Raw genomic sequence first — 23,670 nt, 5'->3', positions numbered from 1 at the left:
ATCTGTCAAAGTAAGTGTAGCCGAGAATGTAGCTGAACATCTTGCTGCTCACTTGTCCCCCTTTGATGGGGTGGAGAAAATGTACTTTAAATCCTCTCCCTCATCTTCCTCTGAGCATTTATAAATCTCCTTCACTCCTGACTACTTTCCTCGAATAAAAAACTTCCAAGTAGTTTTTTTTTTTCTTTTTTTTTTAAAAAAAAAAAAAAAAATTTAAAAAGGTAAAGAGCTTATGCCAAGAAAGCATGACAAACAAAAATAGAAATGAGCACACTAAATTGGAGCATAGGGAGTATGTTGTAATTTGTTAAAGATGCAAGCAGGATTGACGAAATCAATAAGCATGATTGCATGAGCAGCGATTTTATGTGCAGCGATTCACTTACGATGAGTTAGCTATGTCCATGAACAAATAAGCTGAGAGTTTCATTGATAAATAGCTAGGTTTAACTGTAAGGAGAGAATTCTCTTAAAATAATGCCAGTGCCCCATAAGGAGAGAATTCATTTATCAATTTGTTTCAAGGATGAAATTCTGCAATTCGTTTCAATCTATAACGAACCTAGTTATTCTTGCCTCTATAAGGAAGAGAACAATGACACCAAATTGCCATAACTAAAAATTCTAACACCCAACATCAGTGAAATTTACACCCACTGCAACATCAAAAATCATCAGAGAGAGAGACAGGGAGAGACAAAGAAGTGAACAGGCACAGAACATTGGCGTAAAGGATAGGTTCTAGAATAGTTGAACTCATGTTTCCAATTATAAGGTTTTCATAATCAAGAAAGCAAATGTAACATTTTCAACTCTTAATTTTTAATTCTACATATTCATATCATTTCTATTGATGTAGTTTTTCTAGTATTTACATGGATCAAATGACTTCCTTTCTTCACAATTGTAAACATGTAAAGACTTTCACGAGACAAATTAACCTTGTTTTCCATAAGGTGGTCTCATTAGTTTAATAAACAAAGGACCTTTGGAATAAAGAATCCAGCTCACAGGGTCGTAATACAAAACAAAAAAAAAAAAAAAAAAAAAAAAAAAAAAAAAAAACTCCATCCATCCCAAATTACTTATCCCATTGCTTTTGGCATGCTTATTAATGTAAGGGAAATATTAGAGAGAAAAAAGCAGGTCGAGTCTGGTACACTTAAACGCAAAATTGGGAGGTTGTATAATTTTATTTAAACCCTAGCTAGAAGTTATGGAGCCATCTACTTATTATGCAACCTAATTTAAAGATGTGTATTTAATGATACCACATCCGCTGAATGTCATCATTGCTTCCATAGCCTAGCAACTTCCTTTCCCCAAAGGGCCCAATAAAAAGGGATATGGCAAAAATAAGCAACTATGGCAGTCATTAGGAATCCTAGAACAGCGTTTCTCTCAAGCAATATCTTCAAGTCACGAAGAATATTCAGCAAACTTATTTCCAACACTAAAATAGGCTCATGTTCTGGTTGAAGTAGTATATAGGCAAACATTTATGAATAGGCGAGAACAGTTTAGTAGAGCCTAAAAATAAATGATGCAAGTGGAAGAAAAGAAACTTTCACAAAGCCACTTCAAGTTGTTTCTTCTGGCCATTCGCACAAAAAGTTTTTGAGAAAGAAGATCTACAAAATGACAAATTAACAAGGACTTGACGGTCTAGGGCACTGGCATAAATATTATTTTGCATGTGCAAACAAACAAAACTAAAGCCTTGTTACCAAGAGGATGGGGCTGTGCCGGTTGGCTACATGAACCAAGAATCTATTTCCTTTGGTCATCACGTAGATCCTCCATTCACTTCTTCCATTACTAGCTTTTGCAAACCCACTTTCTTTGTGCTAACTTTAACTCCCTCCATCCAAGTCATCTTGAGCCACCCTAAACGTCTTTTGAAATCTCCAGAATCCAACTACATACCTTCCTTACTAGTGACGTCTCACACACTCAAACAAACATTGTCGACTCTCTTTAATCGCATCCTCCGGCTTTCCTTCCAAACATCTACATTCCTAGCTCTATCCTTGAAGGAGTTCCTACATATTCATCTCAAAAAGTACATGAAGCTCCCCATAAGCAGCCATGTACAATGACTGGTAAATATAGAATTTTTTTTTTTAAAAAAAAATCCCCTCAAAAAAAACTTACATCTAATCTCACGTATTATCAACACCACTCCAGACAGGTTATTTATCACCTCGTTCTTCAAGGACTTTCATTCACTTTTTTCAGCCATGATTCAGAAAGATCACATGTAGAACTCTAATATAGATTGATCAGAATGCATAGAAAAATTATTCAGGAAATATGAGAATCAGCACAAAAGGTACTTTTACCATAATTTGGAAAGATATAATGTAGAACTCTAATATAAAACTATCAGAATGCATATAATATTTATGCAGGAAATATGAGAATCAGCACTAAAGGTAGTTCACTAACTTGAATAGATTGAACTCCCGAAAAAGTGTCTGGCTGCTGCAGGCTAGCTTCGGGTTCCAAAAATCCTGCTACAAGTATCTTCCGATTCAGAGAAGAAAGAATCTGCAGATCACCAAAAAAAATTTATCAAGTATTAATGGATAGGTGGACACATGAAAAGCCACAAACCATCAATATTTACATCAACCAAGCAATTTCATAATATATTACATTGTCAGAAGGTAAATCAACAGCAAGTCCAGTCAGATGAATGATAACATTTCCATCTGCCTTCAGAACTCTATATATTTCAGCAAGCAGTGAAGCAGTAGGAAAGTCATGTTCTTTGGAGACACCAATAACAGTATCCATGGATGATGGGTCCAAAGGCAGTGTACCTGATATGTTCGTGCCATTAGGAAATTCACAGTAAATGTTGCGTAATAAATGAATTTTTTTTTTACAAAAAAGTATAATGATGGATAACACTATTGAGAACACTATCACAAATTCAGGGTCGAGATGTGTGACAGCGGTTCACAAGTAGACAAAATTAGAAATCAAATATCAACCCACTTTACAGCAATGCCTTCGACACAAGCAAGTGAAAAGGAAGCACCCTTTTTAACAATAAGCTGGTATTTTGTTACGATAAGTGTAAATATAATAGATAAATGACCATTTATTTCAAAAACAACAAAAAAAAATTAATCAATTGCATTAAATCTTCTCAAGACCGAGAAAACCTCCAAAGCCTGATAGCATGAGTTTCCATGTCCCAAATTGCAAAACAATTCCGGATAAACAAATTCACAAACTGACGTGTCTAAAAAAATGGCTTAGAACCATTCCTAAAACCATTCATTCTTATTTCATTATTTGTAAGAATGTGCTACATAAATATCCAGTTTAGAGAACTTTCATATACAACGAATATCAGTTTTTAGATATGAACAAGTTTCTGAAAAATTACTTTGAGTTGAAGCCATAGTGATAATCAAAGCATTATCGGTCATCGATCCTTCTAGCTTCAGCTCGTTTACAGTACTAAGAGGCAAGATCACGCCATCAGTAAGTGCAAGCATTGCCATATTTTCCTCCTGCAAAAACCTATATGGTTTTAAATAAATCAAATATACTTCTTTACAAAATAGTGGTATTCAACATGAAAGAATATGAAATGCATTCAAGAATGGGTGTTTGAAGATTGCAAAATATAGGAGTTTGATTTGAATTGATTATACTAATAAACAATAACTAAGGAACATTGCAACAAACAACACTCTTTCCTATCCTTTCATTACATAATGCGCTTTCAATACCTTCTCTCCTAATTTTTCTTAAACAAGGATTTTGGCAATTAATAAAAAGGCAGAATTACTTGTATTTTTGGCAATTAATTCAAGCCCACATCACATGAGTTGGATGAGTATGATAGATAATATATGATCAAAGTGGAGCATGTTAAACAAAATTACATATAAAGTGTTTGTTAATTGACTAGTGTCCATATTAAAACCATTGATCCAAACTAAGTTTTACTTATTAAGATAAAATAGTCTCAAGGAACTAACCAAGCATCAAATCATTAACTTATATCGTTCATCACCATCTTTTACCAAAAATAAAGATCATAAAATTTATTGGTTAGAAATACTATTTCTTAAGTTTTAACTTTATATCTCTCTTAGGCCCTTTGAAAATTCCTTAGTGTTCTCGCATAATCCTTAAATCTTTTATACTATGGAGCTCCCCAAAATGATCAAGTTTATAACCCTTAAAACTCATTAACCATAATAATTTCCAAAGTGAGAGATCCAATACACTTTGGCCGAAAAGATATTTAGTCACGGGAATTACAACATCACAGGAAGAACTTGAAATTTAAGTAACTAATACAGCCAAAGCATCATTGAACTAACCAAGCACCAAAAACTAAATACAAGCTCAACTACACCATACAAAAACTAAGGACGCAACCTAAAACACTAGTGGCATGTTTTACACATACAATGGAAGGTCTATGAATATTTCCATGAATAGCATAATCAAAAGAGCAAGGTGTGCTCTTGCTCAATTCAATCATCCTTAAAGCCATCCTTAGAGCCTAAAACTCATATGCCTAAAAAGTAACATTAGAAACAACCCTCTAAACACTCACTATAAGTTGTATGGATTTGAACCAGAATTCATGAGATAATCCCTGTATAGTCAATTCAACCAGGCCCTTCCTTGAACGAGTGCGGGAGGCGCGGCCGCCCTGGTCCAGGGAAAAGGGTACATTTTCATAGTTCCATTCTACAGTAAAGGGTTATAAACTTATAACTTATAAACAACCAAATGCAACACATTTGCAACCAAAATTGATTCAATTATCAAATTAAGCTCCAAAAATGACATTAAATTCCTCTTGCTTAAGAATATTAATGTAAATTGCACATAGAAAAAGTCTAGCAACAAAATTGATTGCTATAACTTTCATGACGTCAGTAATTATAGCCAAAAGTTCAATAATCCACCTTAGAAGAACCCTAAATCAATTATACTGACAATAAGATCATCGATAAACCCTAATCGGTAAAATTGATATTCGATTATGAAAAAAACAAAACTTTACCTCAGAAGCCGCTTCAATGGAAGAGAGAGAGAGCTCAAAGCCGCTTCAATGGAGAGTTCAGAAACGCGCTGGAAGACAGAGATAGAGAGAGGTGCAGTGTAATAAAAGTGATAAGGAAAAATATGAAAACGTACTAGGATGTTCAAATTGCCCAACTGGAAGATTTGCGCGCAATATACTGCGTACGGAGTAATGTCTCGACGGGCACTCTAAAGTCTAAGGACATATTCTCGTACGTTTATTTTCATATCAATTCAGTTCATTTCAGCTCCTAATTTTCTTCTCTTATAAAATATTCATTTCAATTCAGTTCAGTTCAACTGAGTTAAATCAATGAAAACAGGCCCTAATTGTCTAAAGTTCTAAACCCTTGATCTTTAGAGCCGAGAAACCCTATAGGGAGCGTTTGGTTCGTGGAACATGGGCTTAGAAACCTTGGGGGAAGTGGGTTTGGCTCATTTCATTCCCTTAAGTATCAAATAAAATGTATTAAAGGGATGAAATTTTCATTCCAGAATTGAACCAAACATATGATATTAAGTATATGTTCCAACCTGATACCATTTAAACCTCATTCTTAATTCCAAACTCATATCACTCTGTGAACCAAACGCCCCCTTAATCTTTAATATTGAGAATTTTAAGTTGATGGTTGAAGTCTAATACTATACTAGTATTTTATGTCTATCACGCCTCATCACATAAAATATAGATGCATCACGGGCCCCCACTTTTGTGCTCTTTAGTCAATCAATCTTTCCTTTTATGTATCCCATAATCACAAATTTTTTTATGGCATTGGAAAAGCTAATCAACCAACAAAAACTAGTACAGTACAACTGTTGCAAGAAATCATAGAATTGAAGTGCCTGCTGCTTTGGTTAGGCGGTGAGCTTCTTCAACCATTGTTCTTAGGACAACTTAGTGGATTATGCATCAGTTCATTCCTTCAGCCAACTAGCCAAGTTCCTAATTTTTTCTATGATCACAAGTTTGAAGACTAGTTGTTACCGGTCACTAACCTATGTTACCATTCAAAATAAAAATTTAAGTAAATTAATAGGAAAAAGTATATGTTATGCACCTTCGATCTGGTGTTAACATTCAAAATATCAAATAGGTCGAAACCTTGTAAAATTATGTAAATGAACACTATTTTAAAATTAACATGTCATTAACACAAAACTTCAAAAACAAAGCACCAAAGTGAATATTAAAATTAAAAATTGTTGTTACTAGTTAGGATATAGTTGGAAGTTGGAACTATTTGAAAAAAATAAAATGCTATAGTTGGAAGATGACACCACCTTCCTTTGTTTCTTTCATCAAACCCTTAGGCTTGGGTAATTGGATTTTTACAAGATAATTTATTTAATATTTCGTAAAAAAATACCTTATCATACTTTACTCTTATCCCATGATCACATATTCACATCCCATACCCAATCCATGTTATACAAGTACACGTAGTCCATAACTCCATGTCCCACCGCCCATAATAAGCTTCATAAAAATGACTTCATCTTTGATAAAGACAAACAAAACAAATCTTACCATATCTCCCTTTAATATGAACTAACTCTGCATAACTCGGCTAATTAAGAATTCAAATAAAATGTTTCTAGACTTAATTTTGTACCATATGGATGTTTCTAGATTAAATCTTGTGTAATATTAAAACAATATTCTAGATAATAAGTTATAATAAGGATTATAATTAGAAATGTTTAACGCATGTATTAATACGAAATATTACATTTCAAAAATGGTATTGGTTACTTTATTATGAAGTATAAGGGTCTGTTCTGATTGGCTGAACTGAACTTATTATAGCTGAACTGAACTGAACTAAAAATAATCGTATCAAAATAGACCCTAAGCTTATGAAAAAAAAACAGTCATATATTGTAATGCTTATTAACTTCTACAAGTTATTATACTATAAAGTATACTATAAAGTCTATAATAATAGGTAGCCCTTAAACTCTTTATACGGAATGCCATTTTTTGCTTTTCTTACTTATTATTCATTCACCTTTTATCTAAACTGAGTATTATATTTTTATTCTAAAACTTAATGTGTACCGTGCAGATTCTATTCATAACAAATCTCATTTTTCATATATCATTCTTAATGTATTTAGACACTTTGATAATAGGGGGGACTGAAAAATATTCACCCGTAAAATATCTCTAAATAGAAGTAAACTTCCAACTAGATCAAACTTAGCATAATATTGTTCGGTAATAACAAAAAAAATCCGAAAATAATATACGAGTATTTAATTATTTATATTATAGAGAGTAGAGAGTAGAGAGTAGATGGAAAAATAAGGAAAGACGGTGAATAGTTAGCTTTTTTTTTGACACCAAAGTGAATAGTTAGCTTAACGACCAAGTAGTCAAAAAATTGCCCAAATTAAGCAAACTATTGGTCTACGTGTATTAATAACTCCGTCCGCACGGCGCACACGGCTTCCCGAATTCCCATCCCCTTTACATTTATATACGGACCACTTCATGCATTTCGTCACAAATTCCCCGACTTTTCTCTCTCTTCCTCCTATTTTTTCTCCAGATTTGGAACGAATCATTCCTCCTTTCTTTCATAAATTCAATTAAACTAACGAATTTTACGCCAATTCATTCCTCATATTTCTTGTTTCGTTAATTTTTGTTGTTAAATCTAAGTTTTTCGCTTTGATTCTTGTTTGAGAAGGCGTTGTAAAAAATGGCGGAAGGTGATTACAAAGTTGAAAAGCAAGCGGTATGATTTTTGTTTCGTATTGTAGTTTTCTTTCTAATTTTGTAATTTTTGTGATTTTTTTTCAATTGACTTTTCAATTTATGATTCTTTTTCATGATTTTCTTGTCTGTTTTTGGTGTTTGTTTGACTTGATTTATGTTATCGATTTGATTTCTAGGGTTTCTTGATTGTTAATTGTCGATTTATTGCTCGAATTTCTTTACTTTTTTCAAATAATATGTTGTTTGAATTTTTTCGCTCTGTTAATTTTCAGAACACTTCAATCTTTTAATTTTTTTTTTTTTTTTTTATTTGGGTCTGAATTAGACGGATTTTTGGTTTGAATCTGTATTTTTAAATTCATTTTTCGTAAATTGAAGAATAATAAAGGCGTAATTAAAGTATAGTTAGTGAAAATATGAATAATAATGTCGTTATAAAAATGTAAATTGGACCTTGGTTTGAGAAACTTTTGCAACAATGAAGGATTAATGATGGAGTTATGAAAGTGTTTTACAAGAGGTTACTGATCGTTGTTTTCGTTGTTTGTATGTTACAGAAGAGTGGAAGCGAAGAAGAAAGATTGAAATACTTTGAATTTGTGCATTCTACTGCACTGCAAACCATTTTATGCTTTTCAAACATCTATGGTTATGCTAAGGACAAGGCCGGGCCGTTGAAGCCTGGTGTTGAGACTGTCGAGGGTACAGTTAAGACTGTTGTCCGTCCGGTTTATGACCGGTTTCATGAAGTTCCTTTTGAACTTCTCAAGTTTGTTGATCGCAAGGTCAGCCACTTGATTCATGTTATATATCATTCACCATTGTTCATGTTGCCTGTATATCCATCATTGTGTTTTAAATGGTGATAGCGAATTGTTATGTGTTGGCATAGGGTTTTTCAAGTAACAAAAACAGCTATGACAAGATTCCTTTGATCGAGTTGGGCTAAGATTTAAGTTGAGAATGTTGTGCATATACTGTCTATAGTGAATGTTATGCATATTATGTGGTTTGTTTTGAAGAAAAATTATCGATCACTAACCCTCCAAAAACTTAGCTTAATTACTCGAGAGGAGATAATTAACCTTTTAGGCTTTTACCTGGTACTAGACTACTTGATTTTACTCTTCTTTGAGTGGATATATTGTCAATGATGATGATTATGGTTACATTTTAGTGTAATACTGTAATGCCGTAGTTTCATTCATGTTATATTTGAATTTTTTGTAGCTTTGGCATATTTGAAATAGGAGTAAGAGCGAGTAGTCCAGTTCCAGCTGAAATAAGATGTCTTTCCATTTGATTACATGATTATTGTAAGCTACTCGTAATACCATTTGTAGATTTGTACTATGTCAGTATGTCATACCTGATCATTGGAAAAAGAAGAAGAGAAGAATTGCAATTCTATTGCCTTAGCAGTCCTGTATTCTGATTATGTTGAATTGATATTGGCAGGTTGATGACACTTTGTCCAAGGTGCAGCATAGTGTTCCACCCCTAGTGAAGCAGGTATCCAGCAGAGCTTTTGATGCTGCCCAAAAGGCACCTGAGGTGGCTCGTGGCGTAGCCTCAGAAGTTCAACGTGTAGGTGTGGTGGATACTGCATCTGGATTTGCAAAGGATGTTTACACCAAATACGAGCCCACAGCTAAAGAGATCTATACCAAGTATGAGCCCGTAGCAGAGCAGTATGCTGTTTCAGCATGGCGCTCACTCAACCGCCTTCCCCTGTTCCCCAAGGTGGCTGAGGTAGTTGTTCCCACAGCAGCCTTGTGCTCTGAGAAGTATAATCAAACTGTGAAAGTTGGTGCTGAGAGGGGTTACAGAGTTGCCAACTATTTGCCCTTTGTGCCTGTTGACAAGATTGCGAAGGTGTTTGAAAGTCAGGATGGGGAGACACAGACTGTTGCTGCTGATGGAAATGGTGTTGCTGTTCCTGCCGCTGCTCACTGAGCCTTTATCACTCTTATTATAACTTGCAAGGATGTTCATAAATCATAGCTTGAAGCTTTTGGGTTATGGAATGCAGTTTTGGTGGGTAGAATATATGTTAGTGGTGTTTTTGTTCAGTTCTTGTTTTCATGTTTAGTTCTGGAAATCTATTGCTTTATTTTTCAGACCTTCGACTGATGGTAATGATGTATAAATCTGTTCTGGATGCTATTTTAAGAATTCCTGGTTTATAAAAAGATTAACGTTTTGCTGTACTTGACTTCTTGTTTCTTTGATTAATAATGCAAATACTGGCGTGTTTGCTGGCACTTTGTTGGTCTCTGTAGTATGTCGAGGATGGCAAGTAAGACTTATGGCAGTATTGTATGTTGTAATTTGTGAACCGCCTTCATTTAGTATTACACTAATAGATAGCTTGCCAATTTGCCATTATGCGCCATGTTATTCAGTTGGTGACTTGGTGTATGAAAACATGGCCTCAGAATAATCTGGCTTAACACTCTGCACTCACAAGTTTCCTGAGTTCAGTGAGACAGTGACTTGAACCAAATTATTGGAATGTCTTGTTAACATGTTATTTTCGAAGTGAGATATTGAAAATTAGAAGGATTTTTTAGGAAAAACTTGTCCATATACTCGTGACAAAATTATCCACTACTAATTACTTGACCCTACAAAAGAAACGTAATCTTTTTTAGTAACTGTGGTCTATGTAATGTTCATAGTGAAATAGTGAACCATCTCTTTCTCTCTTGCATACATTCTAAAGATGTTTGGAACCATACCTTAGTTAAGAATTGGTTGGATTGCACAATTCCCTACACTGATTTCGTTGAAGCACTTTTATGCTTAAAAAAACACAAACTAACTATTAGGAAATTTATCTTCCTTATCTGGAGTATTTGGAAAGAGTGTAATTCTATAATTTTCCGCCAAGAACCCTTTAATATTCCTAGAATTTACCACCTAGCGCAATTTGCGTTCAATGAGTGACACTACAGAATTCTCACTGATATCTTTTCTTCATTGGGATCTCCTATTCGGAGATCCTCATCTACTCCTCCTCATTCTCCAACAAATACTATCATGGTTTCCTGAGAGGCGCCACCAACAAATTTCTACAAACTCAATTTTGACGGTTCAGTACTCAACAAGTCAGTAGCAGCAGGGATTCTCATCATAGATAGCAGTGGGACAGTTTTAAGAGCTCGCGCTTTCAACCTCGGCACCACCAAAGTTTTCATAATAGAGGTCATGGCTCTTCATAAAGGCATTCTTCTAGCTCTTGAGTGTGAGATCAAAAATACTATAATTGAAGGTGATAATCTTTTAGTAATCAACTCCGTTAAAAGGCATTTGGTCAATACCATGACAAATTGATCATATTGTTAAAAACATTTGTTCTCTTCTTAGCAATTTCGACAACTGGAGCATTCGTCATATCTTTCTGGAGGCAAATCAAGCAGCTGACTGGATAGCAAATGTTGTTCATTTAGTTAGTGATAGTATAGATATAGTTCCTTGTAATAATTCTTCTTTATTTCCCATCCTTACGTCCAACGCATTGGGAATTCCCCTCATAAGGAGGGTTTCCTAATGTTTTCTTGTTTCTTACCATTGGGAAAATATATATATATATATATATATATATATATATATATATATATATATATATATATATATATATATATATATATATTATAGGTTGAATGCAAACAAGGTAAAATGAAATTGAACTAAATTCAAATACATCTACTATGTCACTATTTGAGTATCATTCTTTGCTAATAGAATTTGAATCAAATTAACCCAAAACTTTAACAATATGCCCCAAAACTTAATTTTGGTATAATATGAACACACACATCAATAAATTTTCTCAAATAAGTTTGAAATTCATCAATTTCATTTTTTTTTAATAAAGTATTTAAGCTTTATTTTAAAACTTTTACTCATAGCAATCTTTAAACAATTTTTATTTCTTTACTCATATATGTAGTATACAATAATATTTTTATGAAATAGTCTAAAACTCATTATTACTACGTAAATTATTACTCCATATTAAAACTCAAAATTATACATCAACAAGAACAACTCCAACTTGCTATTATTTAGGAACGAGTTAAGGATTGTAAATAGTTAAAGACTAAAGTGTTTCAATTTATATTTTTTTTAGATAAGATGAAAGAACTTACCGAACCATCATTAATAGGTTTAGAAGGTTTCACCCAAACCATATAAAGCTAGACCGCTTACTCGATTACTTCATATATCGGTTATATACATCCGGATGCACGGAATAATATTCTACGGACTATGGAGTAACGAGTAAGAGGGCCTCAAAATATAGCCCATCTTTTTTTTTTTTTTGAGGGAAAATATAGCCCATCTTATTAGCCCAACTCATCACAAACTCTTTCTGGAATTAGCTGCTCAGCCTCAGCACTCAGCAGTAGCAGGCTAACCAGAAACTCAAAATCCCCAAAACAAGCAACAAATTAAACCACCATTTTCATATCACAAAGCTTGAAAATTCTCACATTATTATCCATGGCAAATTGTTTGCAGGTTCCAATGGCTTCTTGCTCAATTTCATCGTCTTCAACCTCTGTTAATTCAACTAGAAGAAGTTTCAGAACAAATTTATCGATGAAACCCAGAAATTCTGCTCAAATTCCCATGCCCCCAGTTAACCCTAAAGACCCCTTTCTTAAGAAACTTGCTTCTGTTGCTGCTAATTCTCCCGAAACGTTTCTTAATAGGCCTATTGATTCGGATTCTCCTCCTTATTTGGATTTGTTTGAATCTCCTCAACTCATGGCTACCCCTGCTCAGGTACCTTGTATAACTGCGCTGTTGCTTTAATTTCTTCCAATTTGATCGAATTTGTATCTTATTTTATTGATTTTTTGTATTTTATATGGTAATTTTAGAAATTTATAACAAGGGATGATAACTATTTTGGTGTTTGTTGTTTGATTTTGATGGATTTTGTGTGTTTGAGATTGATTATTGAGTGGTAATGAAAATTTGTGAGGAAAACAAAGCGTAAGTCTTGTTAAGTGTGACTTCGATAGAATTATGGGAAATTGGTTTCTGGTTAGATAATGTAATTGTAGTCTGTATGGACTGTGGAGCTTTATGATGTCAGTAATTTTAACTAATGATGTCGAGTGTGAATACCGTGATTATCTTGAGTAATAAGGCCTTAGGGATGCTGAGAAGTTCTCATACCTACAATGGTGATCGAGTTGTCTCTTTGATTACTTGGGTGTGGAGTTTGATGGAACTTGCATTTTTGAGATTTGAGTGTTGTAGATAGATGTGAGACCTATTGTGGGTGACACCATATTCATCATTGTATAGGAGGTAATACTAAACAATAGTGGAAATTCAGGAAGAAAAGCAAAGTAATGGCCTTTTGAAAAAGATTTTTAGTACTTATGAGGGAAAAGCTATCACAAGCCAATAGATAGAATTGAAGAAGATTGCTATTCCAGTACATAATGCTATTGTGGAATGTGAAGGCTAAAGCATTTCCTTGTACAATTGTTGATTGTGAACGCCACAATTAGCTCGTTTCGCGGTGTTCATAATTCATATGAGTGATTTTCTTGCATTTTGTTTGTCTAAAGGTGGAACAAAGAGCTTTCTGCTCATTGCTATAGCTCAAAATTCTGGAAAGAGTTAAATTGTTTGCTCCATTAGCAGGCTTACTCTAAACGATTATAATGGCTGCTTTGTTGATGTGTGGTCTTATCTTAACATCCATTTCAGTATGATGTCTATTTGCTCCTATGCTGGAGGTCTTCTGATTCTTTGCACTTGCTTGATTTTGAACTAGGTGGAAAGATCGGTTTCTTACAATGAGCACAGGCCAAGGAGGCCTCCACCAGATTTGCCTTCTTTGTTGCTTCATGGAAGAATTGTTTACATAGGAATGCCCGTAAGTATTCTTGTGCAATAATTCCTTTTTTGTTGTAGTAATTAATGTGGGGTAAGTATGCTGAAGTTTATGATTTTAAGAACTATAATTTGGGGACTCTGTGTTGTGGCATGACAGGTATTTTGTAATATTAAGCTGTCCAATCATACATTAATTCTTGTATTTCGTTAGTTGTGTGGCTGCATTGCAGTTGTCAGATTACATATTCCCTTTTATGAAAAAATAAAATTTGATACTTCCATCCTCTCTCCTCCTCCCTAATGCAACCAAAGGCTTGGCTAAGGCAGAGGAGTATAAAATAGTTGGCAACTTGGCATCATGGACTCAAAGTAATAAGAAGAGCCCAGTCAAAAAGCCATTCTGATGTGTTAACTAATTGGATAATGGTAGCAGGCTATATATATATGATGCTAGTAGTTATACTATACTCACGGAACTGGTCGATAATATTTCCTTTTACAGTGGTGGTTAGATTTAGACATGAATAAAATAAGGCAGTGTTTGGTGTTAAGTGAAGCAATGTTTGTTTGAGGATCTGGTTTGATATATTATAAAATTATTATGCTGATGTGAACTTGTCTATCTTTTCTTCTTCTTTTTTGTCCTTAAGAAAAGATGATAAGGAATATGATCAAATATGTATTTACTGTTTGTTGTAATTATGTGTATCCCTCCCCTCTTTTTGTCTAAGTGTTTCAAATTGTTCTGTTTTCTCTCTTAAAAAGTTACATGCAGATGTTTGTAGTATTGATTCAAAAATGTGATTGGATGCCAGTTGGTTCCTGCTGTCACGGAGCTTGTGATTGCAGAACTGATGTACTTGCAATGGATGGATGCAAAGGAACCTATATATATTTATATAAATTCCACTGGTACCACCCGGGATGATGGTGAAACGGTAAGCAGTAAGCTAATGTTTGGTGTCCGTGTATTTCAAGCAATCTGTTTTGGCTATACGAGGCTGTTTTGGTATTGAATAAGGTGGACTAGATGACACGTAATTATAGAATGTTAGCATAGCTTTCACTTAAAAATGGCATGAATTTTATAGGAAATATACTTGCACCATTTCCTTCGCCAGATATAATGAAGATTTTGGAAAGAATAAATGGAATATTTATCTTGTATATGTCTGTAATGATAGTGTTAAAGAAAATAGGTAGGATTTCTGATCCTCTGTAAGAGTATGCCTGATTTATTTATGGCTATCCAGTCGTATGCATGCCTCCTATTTGAAATCTCTTCTGAAACCTTCTAACTTATGTAATTAATTGATACTTACATGAGTGGATTATTGTTTTTCAACGCAACGGTGTAAATGTCAATTAATTTTTTCCGCTTCTTTCCTGCTTTCTGTTTGTCCATCCTGATCATTCAGATGTAAAAGGCTAAACATGTTTGATGAAATGTAGAGGAGTAATATAGAAGGTTTTTGGCTATGTGGTCCTTTGATACTTCAATTGGGTAACAGAAAATGTGTAAAGTTAGTTTATGACAGTTATTCTTCTTTATGATGATTTTTGGTTGCGAAGGTTTTGTATGTCAAGTCTCAAAAATCACTCCATCTACTATCTTTTATTTATTTTTCTACTAAAACCCTCTTCTCCTGTTGTTGGGCTTGGTACTAATTGGGAGTTTGGCTATCAATATCTTTATTCTAGAACATAATGCTTGTTGGCTTATTCATAATATTTTCAGGTTGGAATGGAAACCGAAGGTTTTGCTATCTATGACGCGATGATGCAGCTTAAAAATGAGGTAGGTTCCTTCTGCCAATTTGCTTCTGGTGGATTCTTACAACTTTTAACACATATGTTGCTATGTAATTCCTTGTTCCTTGTCATTAACATTTGTTGAGCTTTCAATTTCTCAATAAGCATGCTATTCATGAGTATTGGTTGAAACAACGATGATTGCTATATGATTCTAGTCTACCAGGAGTCCAACTAGTGTCAGCTGCATGTCAGGTGGCAACTGCTTTGATTCAGTCACTTGTGCCACTCAACATTCAGTTCCAATGTAAGCCAAGTCAGGCTTTTGAGCAATGATTAAGTCAAGCACATGAGTGAGATAATGTTATCTATTTAGATGAAAAGGACTACAGCTATACAACTTAGAGTTTTATAGTTTGGTTGATGAATATGCAGTGTGAGTGTGTCACTAGTATTCTTACTTTCTGCAATTTGTTTTTCTTTTTGGTGTTGGTGTTGGTGTTGTTATATTTGTCTACTACAGCTATAATTTACTGCCACCTTAATTAGCAATTTTATTAGCACATGATATGTTTTTACCAATATTATTAATTGATACTATCATCTTTTGAATTTTTTATTATTGGCTAGTGGCCTGGTAGTCCAGTTCTATTACTAGGAACAGAAATTCGGAAAATCCTCTTAAAAGTATAGTTTTCATTTTCACATTCTTTCTTTTAATGAATATTTTGGGTCTCATTCTTACTTTGCAGTTTTTACTCCTCAGGGGGCTCTTAAGCAGGAGTCTCTCTTGGCAGTTGTTTCTTTTAGTTGAGGCAGGGAAAAAAAAAGTGAATGAAAAAGGAATACAAAGTATATTTAAATCCATTTCATTACATTTAAGAATTTATTAGTAACATTCTATTTTCAACCCTTTATTTATTACGTCAGTTCCTAAATAGCAAGTATAGTCAGGATTTCGATTGAAACCAAGTAGGAGAGAGAGTGTATAAAGTGGGGCTAGTGTTAAAAAAATTGGGACAGAGTGTTATAATGGTTTTCGTATGGAAGAAAGAGTGTTTTAAGTGGGGTATATTTAAGGTTATATTAGTTGAAATAGTAAATAAACAAAATTGTAATCTGCAAAAAGGAACTAATGAATGTAGAAAGCGAAACCAACAAAAAGAATGGAAGTAGTATCAGTTACATCTATTGTGCTATCTTTCTCACACCTATTCTCTTTTCCCCTACCTCTTAAGTTTTTGCAGTTTTTCTTGTCTCATCTTGCCTCTTTCTCTCCTTTACTGTTAGTTCAAACTTTCAAACCTAGCTTTTGTGTTGACTCTTGCTTGCTTTTCTTATACACCAAACATCATCATACACACACTTTGCCTCTGCTCCGATACCCGTGAATCTCGTGATGTGCCAATTTGGTTCTAAAATTGATAGAGCTGAAGTGGTCCTAAGATGTGGCCCTTCCTGTAGCAAATCTGCTCAGGTGTGGTGGCTCTAGGAGTATTATGGACAATTAGATTGGTGATGGAGACATGGGAAGTGTAAGGCATTTTTACTTTTGATGTACCCTAAGCTTTCATTTATATGTAGAAAAGATCAACTATTTAATGGTTAACTACCATTTAGAATTTGGTAAAAGGGTAATTACCAATTGAGGCCATAATCTTAATATGTGCCATTGTATGCCCACTTAGATGCCTCCTTGTTTTACTCTCTATTGATGATTTCTTCCTTTCCTGATCAATTATTTGCTTTTGATGATAGTATCTGAATTCTGAATGAGCTTACATTTGTTGCATCTGCTTTCTGTTTCTGTAAGCTATTTTTTTTTTTTTTTTTTTTAAATTCCTTAAATTTTTGCTCATTGTTTCTGCTTCTTTGACATTATTGCAAGTTCAGATACACACAGTTGCTGTAGGGGCTGCTATCGGTCACGCTTGCCTGCTTCTTTCTTCCGGAACCAAGGGAAAAAGGTTTATGATGCCGCATGCCAAAGGTTTGCACTTTATATTTGTTTGATGTGGTTATAAACTTTTTATGCATGAGGTGAACATATTATTTTGCTTAAACACTTTTCAGCCATGATTCAACAACCTCGTGTACCATCATCTGGGTTAATGCCTGCAAGTGATGTTGCAATTCGTGCAAAAGAGGTATGTTTGTATCATATTCTTCCTATGGGGTTTTCCCGGCAAAACAAATTCCATTGTTGCAAATTTATTAACATTTTTGATAAATATTATTTATGCTTGAAAGCTGTGAGAGTAAATTATTCTGAAGCAGAAGTGTCATTATAAAATTACACTGGATATAATCTTTATCTAGTGTATTTAAGATGTAAAATTTATCCCATACCTCGTTGCCTAGGTTTTTTGTATATTCCTAACAACGCCCTAACTTTACCTGTGGTAGCACTATAATTTAATTTTATAGGCATTGCAATTGTATTATTATAATATGGTACACCCAATTTTAAATCACTGCTCCTGGCTTGTGTCATGCACCATAAGACATGCATGATGACATGTAGAATGTATGTGAATGGAAATGAAAGATAAAGTTACATGGGCAAAGAAGTTGAGGTTCATCCCAGTTTATAAGACTCTTAATCAGCTTGTATTTTGAAGTTTTATTTATGTACACCATCTGACTCATTGAACTTGTTTTATTAATGTGATTTGAAATGGCCCGAAAAGTTAACTAGTAGTGCCATATGGTTCCTGTCCAAAGTTGTGAGATAGTGAAACACTGAAACATTATCCGGGATGATTATTAGATTGACTAGCGAATAAGAGATACTTATGTCGATATCTTACCTCATCATATTTCCTGGACATATAAAGCTTTACGCTTTGTTTGGATACAAGGAAATGGAAGGAAAAGAGAGAAGAGAAAAGGAGGACAACTTCTCTTGTTTGGGTAAAAAATTGGGGATGGGGGGAGGGATAAAGAGAAAGGAGAGGGAGGGATCCATTTTCCTAGACATGTAAAGCTTTATGCTTTGTCTAGATACTAGGAAATGGAAGGAAAAGAAGAGAAGAGAAAAGGAGGACAATTTCTCTAGTTTGGTTTTTTGTTTGTTTGTTTGTTTTTTTTTTTTTTTTTTTTGGGGGGGGGGGGGGGGTGGAGAAGAAAGGGGAAGGAGAGGGAGGGATCCATTTTCCCTCTGTCTTTAATAAGCATAATCCCTCCAAAATTGGAGAGATTTGGAGGGAAAATGGAGCCCTCTCCCTTCTCTTTTTCTTCCCTCACCTTTTTCCTCTTTCCCTACCCTTCCTTTCTTTCCTTCTTTGCTATACAAACAAAGTGCTAGTCCAATTTGCTCTCTCTCTCTGCATATGACTTCTATACCGGGCTTTAAATCTTGAGAGCTCCCATTTAAGCCCTCAAGTTTTATTTCCACTTTCTTATTTACTTGAACATTAGGGGGCAGCCATGGTCTTAGCTTGCTGTTTCTTTATCTGGCTGGGATCTGTTCTAGGTTAATAGTGTTGGAGCACCCTAGTCATCATGCTGATGTGGTGACCCAAGCCAGTAAAATTTCAGACTTATGTGAAATGCTGTCTCTATTGGCTTAGGTCATCATCACAATGTGGTGAACCTAATTTGAAACCATTATGCTATCATGATGGAGGTAAACTAAAGTTTGAGTAGGGTGTGTGCCTTAATTCAACTGCTTGAATCTCGTTGCTGATCCCAGATGTGATCGTGGATTCCTGTAAACATTGATAATGTTATCTGTTCATATGTTTCTAAAATTGGACAACATGTTAAAGTATTGGCAGCATCCAAATCCTGGTATTAAAACAGTTATTTCACAGTGCAAAGCTGGACAAAGTCTAAGTTAGGTATGCCACTATATATAATTGATCAGTTTGTATCTGATTGTAGATTCAAGAGGTCTTGTAACGTGAAAGTAAATATCATATAGCTGCTTGTCATTTTAAAATTAACTTAAGTCTTATGCTTGAAAACTGGTGTGGGAATTTGATCTCGTTGAGTTGCAGGTAGTTATAAACAGGGACACTCTTGTGAGACTATTGGCTAAGCACACAGAAAATGTAAGTATGACATAGATTTTCTTGCTGTCTAAAACAAAAGTTGTTCGTGAGGCATTTATTCAATCAATTTGTTTGTTATGTTATCAGTCTGAGGAAACTGTTGCTAATGTGATGAGAAGGCCATTTTACATGGATGCAACCAGAGCCAAGGACTTTGGTGTTGTAGACAAGGCAAGTTTCTTCATGACTGATGCCTTCTAAATTTTGTTGTGCTACATACTTACATGTTTCTTGTATGATTTCATCTATATAGTGGTTCCATCATAAAGTTGATTTGCATCATATTTATAGAAAGCACAAAAGTTTGATGTATGAATTTACTGATCTTGTCACAGATTCTTTGGCGTGGCCAAGAAAAAATTATGTCTGATGTTTCTGCTCCTGAGGACTGGGACAAGACTGCTGGAATTAAAGCTGTTGATGCTATATAACCTAATTTATTGACATAATTTATAATTCTCGGTAAGTATATCATGTCATGGCTCTTCGACTCTTCCTATATTTTTAGCTATATTGTAATTGATGTGGAGGCTTCTAAATCTAGCTAAGCTTACATTTGGTACTTGTGGGGAAATTTTTTGAGAAACAGGAGGGGAAAATTTTGTTATGGTAGGTGATCAAGAGTTTCAAGATCATGTAGAAAGTGAGTTATATAGAAGGGAATTAACATCTAATTGCCTGAAGAAGAGGAATTAAGGACAACAGAAAATTGACATGAATACTATTTTTGGATGTACAGAAAGACTGCCACCTTTCTTGAAATAGTAATTCTTTATGCTTTATTGTTAAAGTCCCCATAAAGTTTCCTACTTTAAGGGACGGGGAGGGCATAGGAGTTGGTTGATTACAATGTACAAAGATTTTTTTTTTTTTTTCATGATTTATGTCTTACAGTTTTATAACCAAGTTTAAGGGGTTAAAACAATATGGCAATTATTATTTGGGGAGGGATAGTTTTTTTTCTTCAGTGGGAGTATCTTTTCAGGCTTTGATAAAACATGGCATTTGATGTTTTATGACTTCTATCCCCACGAGAATACAGAAGAGAAACTTGGTTGTAGCATCAAATCTTTGCAAGAAATATATAATCATATGCAGAGTATTTTGTACTCTCTATATCATATATTGGTGATTTGGTGCTAGTAAATTTTGGTTACCTCATTTTCTCAAGCTCTTTCTTTTTAAAAATTGGTGGTCTCTATCTTTTATTGAAAGTATTTTCTCCATTGTGATATCAGAGTATATGTAATTTATTACTACGTATTATCCATTGGGAACTGGGGGGATTTTCATCTCATAGTACTTGTGCTGGCTTCAGATAGTGTTGGCTGATAGCAAAGCAACAAGGATTTGACGGAGCATGATATACGAATGGTGCAGTGGCTTGTGCTGGCAATGGGCTTGTGCCTATATGATCATGGAAAATTTCTGAAGAACCAAGATATAATCATGAACAGTAATGAAATCATGTAAAAGCCAAACTTTATTTATCGAATGACAATGGCTATGTACATTGCAAATTGATTCGAAGATAGCCAGAGTAATGATAGTGAGTTTTCATAGTTTCATATGCTGAGATTTTGGAACTTAAAGCTTATTAAAAGGTTTAGTACTGGTTTTGTAGATTTTTACAATTGCATCCAAAGTGTATATGGTTTAATGTTACTCCCTTTTAATGGGCACAAATGCAATTTCTTGTTTTATGTACTATTATCTTACGGTTCACATGATATTTTTATGCTTATTAAACATTAATGGTAAAACTCAAAATTCCTGATCAAGGTTTTTCCATATGTATTTATGCACCGTAGTTCTCGTTGAAAGAGTTGTATCCTCGTCATTTTCTACCTGCCGCTCATTATAAGGGTAGCTATGTTGGCATAATATAAGCACATTCTATTTCCATAGTTTATACTCCATTCCATTTTTTTTTTTTTTTCGGGACGCAATATATTAATATTTGTTAATCCAAATACATTAATGAAAATTAAGTGGTATGGAGGAGCAAAGGTGAAGAAGAAAGGAGAGAATGACTAAACTAGTAAGGAAAAAAAGTACTGGTTGATTTTTTTAATGCAAGCATAATGGTGATGTAACTCAGGTGGATGGCAGTTGATGAATGTCCAATACACAATCTTTGGAAAATTTTGCAAGCATTCATTAATCATTATTATGACTATCTTATGCGTAAGTTCCACAACCAATTTGTTATGTTTAATGTACATAAATTGGATATCAAGGTTTGTAATCGAGCACACAACTAGATAACATAGCAACCATTGCATACAACAAGTTTTCCATATACACTCATCGTATACAAGTTTTCATAATATCTAATCCATATATCTAATCCATATATAGTCATCGTATACAAGTTTTCATATAATCTAATCCATATACACTTGTCGTATACAAGTTTTTTCCTAGACCAATACACCGCGACAACCTTACAAAAACCGAAACAAGAAAGAGAGGGAAACCAGCAACAACCAACAGGAGGGGAGAGATACTAGTAGCGCGCAAAAACAAAAGATAAGAAACTCCTCAAATGAGGCACATTTCTCTCTCCTCCTCAATCAAAGTGGCGTTACTCTTTTCTCTCTCCTTCACACTCACTTCATCTTCTTCATCCTCTTCCTTCTCCTTAAACCCTAAACCACCATTCCCATTTTCTCTCTCCTCTCGCAACCCTTCTTCTCGACCTCCCAAAGCCACAGTTGCAGACCTACTCTCTCTCCTCGGCCCCGAAGATCAAGCTTCCAAGGTTAATCCAATTGTTGCCAGACAACTCAGGTCTTGCTTCAGATTTCTTGTTCCGTTCAATTCTACGTCAATTCAGGATGTTGATGTTAAGCGGAGGTCAATGGTTAGTGTTGTTGGTCAAAGGAGAGAGAATGAAGAGGATGACTTGATTTTGTCGCCGCCTTCCTCGGTTTTGGAGCTTGCTCGCCTTTCTGTTGATTCTGGTGGTGATCCTGCTGTTATTCATCGTGCCCTAGATCCTACGATCATACCTGTGAGTTTTCTTTTTTCAGAAATTCCGATTTTCATTTGTATAATGTATAATTTGGATTTTGGAAATTTATGCTATTAATTTTAAGAATCAATAATTGATCAGACGAATTAGTTAATGACAATCACGCAGTTGTTAGCGCGAAAGAAATCGATATTTGTGCAGGATTTGTACAATGTTTGTTTGAATTTGGTGATGATAACAATAACAATGCTCATTTAGTCATTTGGTTTCCAAAAATTAATTAAAAAAATTTGCTCCTTTGAAAAAATAAATAAATAAATTTGAATAATAGAAGAACATTAAGGTACATAGCTACAAGCTAGCCATTAGCCTGGTTGTATTATAGATATTGTGTTCGAGGGGGAGGACCTTATGTAAAAGTCGTTGGAAATTCAGAATGAATGATTCTTGTGCTAAGATATGATTGATTGATTTCTATTGGAAACCAAACAGATTTCCCTCCAAAACTGTAAGTGAAAATTTTCTATATAAAGTAGGTCTTGTATAAGATAATGTGCACTTAAGATTAGGCTGGTTTTTTATGTGAATTATGAGGTGTGGCTTTGATGAGTGATATTTATGCGGATTTACAACTTCGGATTACTGATACGGGGTGGCTTTTAACAGGATGTGAAGAGTGAATTAGTTTTTTTTATTTAATTGTTTTGTTCTTCACTTGAGCAATTAACCAATTACTGGTACAAATCTGATTTGAAAGAATGAAATAGGAACCCTTAACTATAAATTGTCCAATGGAAGCTTCCAAAATCTAGAAGATATTTTTTTTTTTTTTGTTTACTAATCCATATTGCTAGGTCTGTAAAAAAAACCATTTCATAAGTATATACTTGGTTGACACTCTGAATCCATGTAATAGGTGCCTGATGTTGAAGGATCAAAGGAATGTAAGTGTCAGCTCACCAGAACTCCCTATGGCTGGCATTTCATAAACGATGTATGTACGAACTAAACTAAAAATCTTTAGATTCTTTAATACTACATAGCATTATGATTTTCTTTGTTCTTCACAGATTATGTGAGATGTTATTCAACTTGCAGGAGTTGAATGCTTATCTTGTTTTCTTATTTGACATGATTGCTTCGCGGGGTCCAAGTGTGGGACTTAATGTTTCTTTAAATCGTTACGACTTCTTCCATGGTCACCTCTTTCTTGCCAAAGACACCGGAAG

At 34.4% G+C, this 23,670-nt stretch overlaps 4 protein-coding genes across 5 annotated transcripts; 3 read left to right on the top strand and 1 right to left on the bottom strand.

The window, feature by feature from the left end:
• Positions 1-2,294: 2,294 nt before the first annotated feature.
• Positions 2,295-5,169, bottom strand: LOC145626557 (anamorsin homolog). Its single transcript, XM_081679009.1, has 4 exons — positions 5,045-5,169; positions 3,401-3,537; positions 2,659-2,825; positions 2,295-2,550 (listed from the first exon to the last, which is right to left on the bottom strand). Exons 2-4 carry the CDS (start codon positions 3,516-3,518, stop codon positions 2,404-2,406), a joined length of 432 nt encoding a protein of 143 aa, XP_081535135.1. The 5' UTR covers positions 3,519-3,537; positions 5,045-5,169; the 3' UTR covers positions 2,295-2,403.
• A 2,393-nt stretch (positions 5,170-7,562) lies between these two features.
• On the top strand, positions 7,563-10,002 carry LOC145628798 (stress-related protein-like). The gene is made up of 3 exons (XM_081681204.1): positions 7,563-7,811; positions 8,350-8,577; positions 9,251-10,002. The coding sequence occupies exons 1-3, from the start codon at positions 7,776-7,778 to the stop codon at positions 9,746-9,748; spliced, it is 762 nt and encodes a 253-aa protein (XP_081537330.1). The 5' UTR covers positions 7,563-7,775; the 3' UTR covers positions 9,749-10,002.
• A 2,158-nt stretch (positions 10,003-12,160) lies between these two features.
• On the top strand, positions 12,161-21,174 carry LOC145628797 (ATP-dependent Clp protease proteolytic subunit-related protein 3, chloroplastic-like). 2 transcript variants are annotated; one of them, XM_081681203.1, is made up of 10 exons: positions 12,161-12,586; positions 13,596-13,697; positions 14,473-14,595; positions 15,396-15,455; positions 17,303-17,399; positions 17,483-17,560; positions 19,415-19,464; positions 19,552-19,635; positions 19,800-19,926; positions 20,783-21,174. In XM_081681203.1, the coding sequence occupies exons 1-9, from the start codon at positions 12,302-12,304 to the stop codon at positions 19,893-19,895; spliced, it is 975 nt and encodes a 324-aa protein (XP_081537329.1). In that variant the 5' UTR covers positions 12,161-12,301; the 3' UTR covers positions 19,896-19,926; positions 20,783-21,174. The 2 variants fall into 2 exon arrangements, with proteins under 2 accessions (XP_081537329.1, XP_081537328.1); XM_081681202.1 differs by having other exon boundaries at positions 12,163-12,586; positions 17,483-17,556; positions 19,411-19,464.
• Positions 21,175-21,834: 660 nt separating this feature from the next.
• LOC145627566 (uncharacterized) lies at positions 21,835-23,668 on the top strand (the record flags this gene model as incomplete). The annotated part of the gene is made up of 3 exons (XM_081679938.1): positions 21,835-22,480; positions 23,358-23,435; positions 23,540-23,668. Coding segments are annotated over exons 1-3 (675 nt in total), but the record flags the coding sequence as incomplete, so codon positions are not given.
• Between the last annotated feature and the right edge of the window lie 2 nt (positions 23,669-23,670).

The sequence above is a fragment of the Chenopodium album genome, chromosome 4, assembly GCF_948465745.1.
Source record: "Chenopodium album chromosome 4, dcCheAlbu1.1, whole genome shotgun sequence".
Classification (NCBI taxonomy): Eukaryota; Viridiplantae; Streptophyta; class Magnoliopsida; order Caryophyllales; family Amaranthaceae; genus Chenopodium; species Chenopodium album.
The sequence above is the reverse complement of the archived record's forward strand: the minus strand, read 5'-3'. Positions and strand labels throughout refer to the sequence as shown.